Source organism: Pyxicephalus adspersus, chromosome 6 (assembly GCF_032062135.1).
Source record: "Pyxicephalus adspersus chromosome 6, UCB_Pads_2.0, whole genome shotgun sequence".
Lineage (NCBI taxonomy): Eukaryota > Metazoa > Chordata > Amphibia > Anura > Pyxicephalidae > Pyxicephalus > Pyxicephalus adspersus.
In genome coordinates, this window is record NC_092863.1 from 17,758,102 (window position 1) to 17,770,900 (window position 12,799).

The window sequence follows — 12,799 nt, forward strand, 5'->3', positions numbered from 1 at the left end:
CATCTTAGACTGCAGACTACATAGCTGTACAAAGCAACACAGCTTGTGCAGAGGCCAACCAGCCCTGCATAGCACATTCTGTTTAAGCACCAGGCTTTCTGCAATTAATATAAATTTCTCTTAGTATCAGTATCTTGCAGTTCCCTGCACCGCAGGGATGACAATGAGAAAAGGAGAAGCAGTTATGTAGCAACATGAGCAGAGATGATCTTTTGAATCTGATGCTTCTCTTGTCACTGTCCAGGTATGGGGAAGAGATCTGAATGTGTTAATGAACTGCAGTGGAGAAAAAGCAAGTTTTTGAGTGTTTTGACAGACAAATACTATGGCAGGCAAAATTCCTCCCTGTGATCAGTCAGCAAAAAACTTGTTAACTTAGATCATAAAGTTCTGCATGGCTGTGGTAAAAACCTTGGCAGAAAGGGCGGAAGAACCGCTCCTGACAAAGCTAAATGGACTTGGAAAAGGGGGAAGAGGCTAACACAAAATGACAACATGACTCTGGACCTGTAAGGTGCACCACAACAAACTTAGTGAAGTGTGAACAGCACACCAAAAATCAGTTCCAGGGTAGCGTTACAATGTCCAGTCCAGCAGCCTGCCAAGGTGCTGTGGTTCAAAGCTAAAGCTGTACCGGATAGCAGGAAATCAGAAGTAAAAACTTCCAAAATCAATGTGGAGGAGAGTGTTGAATGACCGAAGAAAAAAAGTTCTTGTGTGCAATCCTTAACGCAAGTGACTACATATATTAACACACGGACATATTCAAATATATGGATACACAAATGAGCCAATAAGTAAGTTGTAAACACTGTTTAATGGCTGAGTGCATCTTCTGTATTTCCAGTGTCTCTACCCAGTTATCCCACTTAAGTGCTAAATTACCTTACTTTTCCATACCCTTAAAATAAACAGATATAAAAACATTTATACAGTTTCCGTACAAAAAAAAACCCTTTACATAAACTCAAACATATTAACAGAACCCGTCCAGACGGGCTCAATCCTGACCACACCATACAATCCACTGAAATGGCCTATGGCTGTACACAAGTGCAGGTGTGTATACAAAAACATTGCAGTAGGTATATCGTACATATGTATCTGCCAATACAGAACTATCAGTCTGTCTCAGTCTCATATCAGTGTATGTATGTATTGCCACAAAGGTTTATTAAATACACTGGTAACCCACAGAAAATATGATTGTAGATGTTGGATCTCAATTTCTTTGCTGTCACAGTTGCTCACAGTATGATTTGTGATCTACGGTATGTGTGCACCCGTCTGTTTAATAAACATTCTATATTTCAAATGTATACTTATGCAATGCAATAATGTCAGAACTGAAGATCATATGAAAAAGGTCATATTTAAAGCTAAACTGTCATTAACAATGTAGCACTTGTCAGCTACTATTATACCAATGAAAAAGTTTATAATGGGCACTTAATTACCTGGAGTGTATCCGTTTTTCTGAGATTGTGTGTTACATAAGGCTGCCCTAAGGGGGGCAAAATGCAGTCATGAATTTTTCAAGCCTTCTTATGGCAATACATTTGTAAAATGCTGCCAACCTAGTAAATGTTATGGCGTTGGAAAAAGAAGGAGAGAGGTGGATAGCAGTACAGGTACGCAAGTGCTGCTTATCTCAGGTAGGAAATCAGGGATTAGATTGGTTTTCTAATCTTTCCATCTGACATATCCCATTTCAGCTATAGATGAAGTGGGATCAGAAACCTGTTATCGGTGCTCAAAAAGCTGAAAATAGTTTTTGAAGTAACTCTTGCCTTTTTTTTATACCTAACGAACTGTATTTTTATGCAGATTGTATAAGTAAATGCCAGTGGTTATCTGTATATCAAGATATGTACTCCATTTTTTATCCCATTGTAAACATTTCTACACAGGCCATTTTCCTAGTGAACATATATTAAAATTAGTTTTCAAACCAGACTTCTCTCTCTACCACTAACTATAATATGGCAAACTAGATGTTCTGTATGCAGCTCGTGTACCCAATGCTCTCAGATATATTTTGCTTGCTATATTGTGCAACTAGCTCAATAAAGACAAAATACAAAACACGAATGTCAGTTTTCTGATAATATTTTCAAAAGCTGGCTATACACACAGCAATTTTCACTACTTTCCATTTACCAAGTATTGCAAATACAACGGCAAGTAATTGCTAGAAAGGAAGCAATCTACTACCAACCAGTAGGATAGGCAACAGAATTTAGTTGAATGCGAAATCAAAACTAGGCAGCAATTTACCAGTCTCAGTACAGGTTATTGACAGCAAATAAAAAAGGGAAAACTACAGTAATTTTGATGAAAGCTATCACATTTTTCTACCGCTTGGGGGCAATTTTGAACCCATCTACTATGGAATGATCAACCACTCCAGCCACAATTCAATCCAATTAAAAGAATTGCAGTGTGATAGCTCAATTTGCTATGTGTATGGCCACTTTAAGGCTATTCCCTACCTAAAGAGAGCAGGCACTTCAAAAAAGACCCTTCTTTTCAAACATTTTTCTAAGAAACCGTGATACAATAAAAAAAAAAAACAAAAACATTTCTTAGAACATAGGAGAGTAGAGAACTGCAAAAAGGTTTTATAAAATCATTGTAACTGTATCCAAAGAGAGTTTTTTCCTAACTTATTTAGAGCTTTAGAACTGGCAGGTCTATTTAATAGTACTCAGGGTCTACTGTTTCCTTATCAGACTATCCAGCCCTATAATCCCGCACAGTCACTGTTTATTACTATTTGGGATATTATTATGCAAATATAGTGAAAAAAATAGCTGATCCATATGCATAGAAATATCCACAGTAACAACCTATTTAAATCACTAACTAAGTGATCATTTAGACAGAATTCAGAGCTAAGGATTGGCTGCTAGGCTCCCTCATACCAGGGTAGCACTGGGTTGTCAAATGCAAAGGAGGAAGGTGGGGTAAGGACGCTTAGACAAGGTCAGTATAAGTAGGTCTAAGAGGGTTTGCAGGGACCCTACCCCTTTGTCTTGTATGGGAAAGGAAACCCTTGAATGTCTCTTTAAATTGACCCCTTTTCTACTCCCTATTTAATGTACAGCGCTGCGTAATATGTTGGCGCTATATAAATACTGTTTATTATTATTAATAATAATAACAGCTACAGATTGTAAATATGTAATATTCTTTTAAGAGGAACCCAGGAAAAGTTTATGCTTGTTTAGTAATAGACTTGAATGAGAGCTCATCTTAATTTATGTTATTCATCTGCTATAATGTTTACAAAAAATCCATTTACATTCAATGCATTCAAAGCATATGCAGGATGAGCTTTTTTGTTTGAAAGTTCTGACAGGTGACTGTGCTATAATATTCCTCCCCCTTACTGAAACTTTATAATTCTAACATAACAATGACATTTTCTGATAGGCAGATAACCACAGAAAGGAGAACTCCCACATCTCCTCAAAAATACAATCATCAAACTATAGCACACAAATGTGAAAGTTACCAGGGAAACTAATTAACCCTCAGATTTATTTAATTTGCAGAGTAACTTGCACATTGCAGCCACCCCAAGTAACCAATCAGAAATAATTCTTTAGTGATCAAAGGTAAACTAAAATGTGATTGCTTATTCACATTCTACTGCATTCTTGTTGTCCTAGCTTATTAAATCAGTGGAAAACATAGATGGATTTTCAGATATTAGCTGTAAAGATCAATAAAATATTATAAACATGTAGCTTTTATTTACCTTTACTCAAAAACCACATAGTTTAAGGTGAAGTATTACTTTAATGTGTGCTGAACTGAGAGATGATGTAAACTGCCATTGCTAACCTGGTAAAAATTGGGCTTGCCTGGTCAGTGTTCTGATCCTCTGCCTTTAATTCCTTCTGAATCACTGACATAAAATGAGTATACAGCTTAATAGTTCAGAAATTGCTTCATCTGCATGTATGTTTCAGATGTGTGACTGCATCTACTGACACCATCAGCTTTACATCCAGGCAATTAGCAATCTTTACACTGACTCCAGCAATGACAGTCCTCCTCCTCCTCCAGTATACTCACTGTAAAGGAGGGGGCCTTTAAACTTATTCACTGAGGTGTGAAAAAATGAACACAGCTTTGCTTTAGGTTATCCTTTGCATTTGTTTCTGACATTATCCACCTCTCATACATGTTCACTTATATCACCCACTTTTCCATGACACATAGTTTCATCAAGCGCTTGTTTTGCTGCACAAAAAGAGCAAAATCCTTTTTATATAAATAAACCCCTGTACATCTACCTGCAAACAACACAAAACATATATAGCAAGTTTAGAACTTCCTGAATGTGTATTTACACAATATTGTAGTCTGCATACCCTCATATGGCAGACTAATTCAACTCTATATATACTTTTTTATATATATACTGTTAATTCCATTCTGATCCCCCCGTAAGAAAATAGCACAAAGGAGACTATACATGTCATCTTCTTACAAAAATATCTGTGTCCATGACCCTTTCAAAGCCACCAACCCAGTCAAGTCCCAGCTGAAAAAAAAAATGTCAGCGGTACAGCAGTGGCAATACATACTGTAAGGGTAAACATGATACAGCATTTCATATGGCACAGGTTATGGAATGTCCTCTGTAACACTGTACTCCAGACAGTATGTTATGAGATGAGGTTTAGCATTATTCCTTGTATGGCCAATCAGCAGCTTGTCTTGCAGACGGCTCCGATCACTGTGCGCTGGGTTCCAGTTTGTAGGAAAGCTCAAAGAACAGGTTCTGGTTGTCGATGACCTGGAATTGGCGCACATAAGCTTTATTCTGTAGGTGAGTTGGAGAGACGTCTGTGTCCAGTCCTGAATGATAAAAAAAAAAAGGCACGGATATAGTTATTGTAAACAAATTGTGAAAGAGAAGAGTGCTTATTTGTTTTAAATGTATATGGTGCATTTGGTAATATAAGTTGAGGGAATAATCCAAAAAAGAGTTCCTAAGTCCAGACGTTCAGGAGTTGATATGTAAGAAGAGATTTTAAAATGTTTTTCAGAATTTACTGTGAGCTTACTCATGTTGTTATGCAATATCACTGAGATTGCACTGACAGATTTCTTTTACTTTGTGTACTTTATCTTTCTGTATACAAGTCATGTATAGTCACTTTTATGATCTTGTATGGTTATGGTTTAAAAAGAAACAACTTCAGCAGATTCCCTAAATCTTCTCATTTTGAAATGGAAAATCAAACTTCTACCTGCAGGGTGTTTCCCAGATATGATCTGTAATATGCAACTTACATGCAGAGAACTCTCTTCCCAATTATTCACTTTGAGATCATTACAAAGAACAAGAGGGCACTCTTTGGGTCTGGAGGAAAAGAAGTTTAAGCCCTGGATAAGGAAGGGATTCTTCACTGTAAGGTCTGTGAAAATGTGGAATCAGCTCCCTCAGGAAGTAGTTTCAGCAACTAATATAGATAGCTTTAAGAAAAAAACTGTATGATTTCTAGAAACACAGAATATAACTGGGTATTAAGGCTTTTAAGTAAATATAACAAAGACATCTAATTGCCTCATGGAATCAGGAAGGAATTTTTTTTCCGGTTGAACTAAATTGTACCAGAGTTTTTTTTGTTGCCTTCCTCTGGACCAACTATGTCTTATAGGGTTTTATATCTGGGATATGTTTATTTCCCTATAGGTTGAATTTGATGGACTTAAGTCTTTTTTCAACCTGACTTACTATGGAAATAATATGCATACATGGTGCAATATACAATGTTACCACCAGATGGCGACATAGCACTACAGCTGGCAAATACTTGCCTAATATATGCATATAGCATTTCTGTATAAACACCAGCATTGTGAGTTTGGCACACAATTAGCATAAATTGGTACTTGTTTTACATAGAAATTACTTAACCTGCAGAAAATAGGTTACACCTGACTTGCTGTTGTAACAATAGGACTTTTACTTCAGCGTCAGCAGAAGTCGGTCAATGCTCATACTTGATAATCATGCATATTTTAATGTACAATGCTCTACCGGAGAAAAGAATATTTTTGCACATTCCTCTCCCCCACCCCCTATGCACTTACTCATTTGGCTGCTCCGATACTTGCGTACAGTCCTCACTTTTTCTGCTATGGCGTGCTGTGAAAAGGAGAAGAGCCAGTTACCATGACAACCTCACACTCCCCTATCCTTCTATCTCATGATCATAGGGTTTGCAGCAAGCACAACTTCTAAAAACACTCCATGTTTTCTGTTTGCACAGAAGGGACATTTTAATACATAGAGGGGAAAAAATGCCAATCTCACCCCCCACCTTACAGCAGGCTACATCACCCATCTTGCGCCTGCGCAGGGCGAGATCGGGTGACGTAGCCGGAAGGTGGAAAACAAAGGATGAAGAAGGCCGCTGCACCGGACCAAGACAGCAGGAGGTGCCAAGTCGGTTCTGCACAGGGGCCCGCTGTTGGCTACGTCTGCTACTGCTGGACCGGTTTGGCACCAGAAGACAAATTCATTGTAATCTGCCAAAGAAAATCCTAACAAAGTGGGATGTCTGAGCTCTGGAAATGCTTGGGCTTTCTGAGTTGGTTTTCTAAACCTTTTTGTGGCAATAAAAATAAAAACTGGATTTTCTTCAATGCACTGTGGCACATAAAAAAGAAAATCTGATGAGGTTTATTTTTTCAAAGCTATATAAAAAGCACAGTTTTAAACTGAATATTAAAAAATATAAAACTATAAAGTATAACTCAAAGGAAATATAGAAGAAACACCCAATAGTAGTGCACAGCTGTCATTCCTGTTAATTTTTTTCATCACAGCAGATTGATGATCAAGGTTGGGGAAATACTCTGTACCAATGTCAGATTTTTGCCTGATACGACCATGACCATTCGTCTCAGGCCACAATTATCTGTCAAGACTCACCATTTTCTCCACATTCACAAGCCCATCAATGAAAGTTTTACTACCCTCATGGAGAAATGTGAGGTCTGTGGGAAGAAAGAGAAAAATAAAGATAAATGTCTGAGGGGAACAATGGTTAAACTGGAATGAAGGGAAATTAAATACAGGACAGAAGTGAAGCAAAAAGAAACAAGAAGAACTTGAAGCAATTAATGATGTAGTGTTACATGCTAAATGCTAAGCTCTGTCCCCATCTGACAATAATACTTGTGCATTGCCATGCTGTCATGTTCTACATATTCTCATTCGGAGACTAAAAGTGGTCATTTCAGCACACATTATGCTGATACCATAAAGGAACCCCCCATCCTAAGAAACGCCATGCAACCATCACTGGAGAGAATTCAAGTAGACAAAATGTGACTGCAAAACAACTGCAGGAGATCAGCAGAACTGTGATGCAACAGAGGGGACGACAATAAGTATTTTATTTAAAAAAAAAGAGTTGGGTATGATACACAGTGCTTTAGCAAACTATATGTCATTTAATATTTTTTTTTCATACCCTTTTCTTTACATGAGGAGATTGCAGAGGTAATGATGGGGAATAATATATTTAAGAGTGCTGGGGTCTATGGGGAAAAGGTGGGGTAGAAGTGTTAGCAAACAAGGAGGTCAAGTTTTATGCATGTTTACCTTTCAAGATGAGGGGAATAAATGGGATTACTGGGGGTCTCATGCGAGATACCATTTCACGATAGGACTTGTGATTCCTGCATGGATCCTAAAGAAAGAGAACAGCCTTGTTAGAACCAGATTAGATTCAATGGTAAATAGACATACTCTTAAAACGTATATGCAAAATGTGAGAAAACCACAAAGTGGTTATGCAAATTGAGGGTAAATACCATACATAAAAAGACCTGCCAGTATTTAAACTGAGGCCCTGGAAAGTTTTATTGTCACCCTTGAGTAAAATGTCTAACCGAAATGCCAGGTAAAAAGATTGAAACAAAGGCTAGGCACAGAGAAAGCCTTGGGCGCCAACATCTTTCCTGGGTTCCTCTTCCTATGTCACTTGATCTCGCACTGCGCAGGCGCAGGATTGGGTGACCTAGTTGGGGGAAAATATTACTAATCTCACTGCGCATGAGATCAGCAATTTTTTTCCTTCAATAAAAGAAAGGACTTTAAGATTAGGGCATGGGCAAAAGAAGCAGCTAAGAGCTTTCCAGGATGCATGACAAATATATTTGTGTGTGACTTATTTCAGCAAGTTTTTCATGCAGTACACCTACAAAAAATGACTTCAAACTCACCGTTAAATTTTCAAACTTACTGAACAGATTCTTAAATTTTCCAGGTAGTTTCTAATGAAAGAAGACGAGAATAAGATAAACATATATATGTTCATCCAAACAGAAACATATATGTAGAGTAGAATGATTTGCTTGATCATTTGTATTCAAGAAAAGAATTTCATAGTTCAATATTTATTACCACATCTATTTAAGTCTGCTGTTATGTTTGCTTTGAATACGCCAGTAATGCAATCATTTTATCAGGTGAGAGATTAGATCAGATCAGAAGTAGAATAAGCTGACAAAATTTATATATAATTACTGGACAAAATATCTATAAAATACTTTCTTTTTATAATAATTATCATATTAAAAACACACTACACAAAAAAAAAATCTTTAGGAAAGAATATTTTTTTTTTACCTCCCAGGTAACGCGTAGACGACTCACTGCACCATTGTCCAATCCCATCACTATGGCAAAAAATGATAAGAGGTCCTGGTTCTGTTTACATCTGTGGAGATTGGTGATGGGGAAATACCAAAGAGAAACACAGAGAGAGAAATGTTTCGTTATTCTTGTTTTTTGGAAGCACAAGGTTTTATAAGTCATAATTAATAGCAAACAATAAAGACAAAAACACAATGGAAACTACTGTTACTAGACATATGCAAATCCAGTATATTACAAACAAATATTTTATAAAGTTGCTAAATTGCTAAAAACCTATTTAATAAGGAATTACCTGGAAACAAACAAGAATTGTGAGCCTCACAATCTTAAGCAGAGATGTTTTCAAACCCTTGACCTTTTGTAATCCTCCCCGTTCCCTTCTGTACAGTCCAATGCACACTCCACAAATTACTGTTCCTACCATATCCTATAATGAGGTCTAATACTATATTATACAAGGTTCAATAGTTATTCTAAGTCTCTAATAAATAATGACTGTTGGGTAATGATTAAAAGGGTAATTTGTAGTTCAAAAGTCTAAAAAAAAAAAAAGGTCTGGACGCCACTATGGAAAGAACACTAAAAAATGACGACAGATATTGTGAACTAGCATAAGAAAACTATTATGGAAGCCTTTACAAAATATCAGTTTGACTTTTAAACTTTGACTCTTTACCTGTCATTAAAATAAAATTTCCTGCCAACTGCAGAGGGCTTGATTTACATATATGAGAGCTGCCACCAATAACAGCATTACCTTCTTGATTTGAAAAAGAAAAGCTTATTGTTTGAAGCTTATAAGAAAATAAAAGCTTATTGTTTCTCTAGCTTCCTTTGCGTCACATAAACTTGCCTTCCTGATGTCCTACTTACATGGCTGCGGTCTTGATAAACTTCTTTAGAAGTTGAGTCCTCCTTGCTGGAGCCTCGCACAGTAGGGTTTGTGTACTGACCCAGTGTTGTACCTCGCTGCACCGCTGCAGGAGAAGTTCTAGATTGGCAGTCTCTCTGCGTCCACGCTCTACATGGAAAACATAATCTACGAACTCCAGCTGTGGAAACATAGGTTAAATAAAGTCACCACATCCCCAGACATTTACAGTCCTATCCTCATGGATTCTAAGCCTACAACAGATCTGCTGCTAATTTTGTGCTGATAGATTTTCTAATAAATAATCATGAGAAGATATATTTAAAGGAAATATGCACCCAACTAAAAATAGGTAGGTCGTCTGGTTTCTTATATCTAGTGTTTACCTACTAAAGAGGTCACACTTTTACACATCCAATAAACTTATTAGGTCGTGATGTAAGGTTGGTGTGTGATTGTGTTCCAGTGCTCCTCTCTGAGATGTAAAATCTAATTACATTGTGAGTAACAAAATAAGACAATTGGAGAATCTCCTGCCGTGAAACAGCAGGAGGCCTGACTAAATAATTTTCTAAACTGCTGAGCATCTTGAGTAACCTATAAAATATTCACAAGCAATTCACTGTAAAGTGCATGTGTTAAACATAATTAAATGTGGACTGCAATGAAAGATTGTTTTATTTAAAGAAGCATCTCAAAAAGTGCAGCAAAGATCTTCCCAATGGAGAAAAAGAAAAAAACTGGCTGAAGCTTTGGCACCGTTCTCAATCTATCAAAAACTTTAAAAATGTTTGCCTGGAATTTTAGAGCTGCAGCTGGGTGACTAAATTGTGGTGCGTCCTACATGTATAGGTAAGTGCACCTGCTAGATTTGTTTTCCCTGATCATTTCCAATGTCCAATTAAATTAACAAGTGCTCTACACACAACACCTCTACACACAACACTGCTTGGTTCTATAAAGAGAGGAGGAACAAGCGGGAGGCACCCTGCTGCATCCTCAGCTATATGAAATGATAGCAGTCGTCTCTGGTCAGTCACTTAATAGATTTTTCACCTAAGACAATCATGACTGTTTGTGTTGGGCTACAATAACCTAGTATATGTAAGTAACTTTAGGTAGTGCCCCAATGTAAATGGTCAATCCAACAATAGAAAAACTTCCATTACAGAAGGTCCACTGGCTGAGTCATTCTCTGGTTTTATATATAACATTTCAACCTGTGCTGTAAACTCCCCATCATATTTCCAGTCCTGTAGCTCATCCAGGAGTATCATACCCTCAGCCCCTACTTTACTGTTCTGTTGACCCAGTACACATGGGCAAATCAGCTGCCAAATGTGGAATTTTTATTGGATGTAATCTTAACTAATAAAATCCTCCCCCTCCAATTTTTTTTTTACAATTGGTTGAATGCTGAACTCCCTGAATTTTCATGTAATATAAATAGGAAACAGCCAACTGAAAAATAAAAAGAGGTGTAGTAAGACTTTTGCTATAATAAACTTGTCACCATTGTACTGGGAGCTGCAGTATCTTCCACCTAAGATTACTTGCCATAACTTCACAGCCGCTTGTGTGTTACATTGTGATCTTCAAGTGCAACACATACATGCAAACAGCAGATGACACTTCAATCTATATTCATCTTCCAGGCAATGCAGAGCCACATAAATACTGTATATGTACTGCTACATTTACAGTGCTGTCTTGCTGCTATTTAATCTCCTACTTCTTATCTGCTATAAATGGACCTTACTCAGGGGGTGGGCACTAATAAATGAGAATCGTCACTAGTAACAATCTTATTTATACTTAACAAAAAAATGACCAAAATATTGGATTGAAAAAAAATCTTTCTGAAAATCCTTTTCTTATTTTCTAGTGATGCTCATATAACCAAAAGTCATTGTAATCCTTAGTGAAGTTGACAGATCAAGCACGGATTTTTCAAGGGACCGCAGTGTCATATTAGGGAGGCAATGAAGCTGGGAAATATTACCAAAATGTTTGTTCTACAAACAAGCTTTCAATTCATGCTACATCCATGACATGGGTGTTAAAGAGCAACAAGTGATTTTTTTTTTCAGAAAGTGCACTCTAGAAACTGTTTGCTTTCAGAATGAATATCTCTTAAAAGTTATGCAGTTCAAAGCCAACATGCACCTTGGGGTAAAAACTAAGGTGTGAGCTATTAGGCACTGTAATGAAAAGGCATCTCAGATGTCCTAAAAAATATAGAAAAAAAGCAATGTAGATCTCCACCTATTCAATAAGTAATTACATTGCCAGTCATGGTAGTGGGTGAGGTGGACATCGCACATTCTCGGGGTGCCCTGCCCATTGGTACAATCTCTTTTGAAGGACAATCCAAGAAACTCTGGGACTACCCCACCCATAAATCTGGCCACAGCCTTGCACATAATTTTGCACATAGGGAGGACTAATTCCCAGTAAATGATGGAAAAAGTAACTTAATTTAGCAGCATGGAAACCACATTGCTGCTCATATAATTTCCTCCCTATAGTCCTCAGCATATGGAAAATTCAGTGATGACAAAGATTTGGATCGGATGCCATCCTGGAGTTCAGCTTTACACAAGGCTTTTTGTTGAAAAATTTGCTGTAATAAGCCTATTTGCATGATACTATGAATTTGTGCTGAAGAACTTTGATAACAATATAATGTCAATCAGCAACAATGTTTGTCATTTCCTAATGGATTATGTGAGACTTTTACAGGACTTTACAGGTAATGAGATTCCTTGACTGAATGCTGCTTTGGGTAGAATTAAAAGTTCTTTCTTAAGTAGTATATATTACTTTCGTCATTCTGGTCCAACTCTAAAAGCACCTGTCACCCACACACAGCTAAATAATCTGCAGAGGTCATATATATATATATATATATATATATATATATATATATATATATATATATATATAAATAAAGTATCCTTTCATTTCCCACTTTTTAATGTTTGAAAGGACCAATGTTCTTTAATTTGGAAATTAAACTAATAAATCATCACATTAAAGGCCTGTTCACATTTTCATGCACAAAATTTACCCAAAACAAATAGACCGTGATGCAACTCAGTGCACGAGAACTTGGGACATGCTAAATTTTTTATGCAATGCAAAGCCTTGTAGTGCACTGCTAGATTGTAAGCTACATTCCACCTCCTAGATTGTAAGCTCTTCTGGGCAGGGTTCTCTCCTTCTCCTGTGTCACT

The 12,799-nt window shown here is 37.0% G+C and overlaps 1 protein-coding gene across 1 annotated transcript in view; it reads right to left on the reverse strand.

Moving 5' to 3' along the window:
- Positions 1–798: 798 nt before the first annotated feature.
- The window catches only part of RAPGEFL1 (Rap guanine nucleotide exchange factor like 1), a 40,287-nt gene continuing 28,286 nt past the window's right edge, over positions 799–12,799 (reverse strand). The window contains exons 9-15 of the mRNA XM_072414820.1: positions 9,566–9,744; positions 8,663–8,753; positions 8,257–8,307; positions 7,634–7,721; positions 6,959–7,023; positions 6,115–6,169; positions 799–4,872 (exon numbers count right to left, since the gene is read on the reverse strand). Of these exons, the coding sequence (XP_072270921.1) occupies positions 4,748–4,872; positions 6,115–6,169; positions 6,959–7,023; positions 7,634–7,721; positions 8,257–8,307; positions 8,663–8,753; positions 9,566–9,744 (654 nt within the window). The 3' untranslated portion in view covers positions 799–4,747. The remainder of the gene's footprint in view (positions 4,873–6,114; positions 6,170–6,958; positions 7,024–7,633; positions 7,722–8,256; positions 8,308–8,662; positions 8,754–9,565; positions 9,745–12,799) is intronic.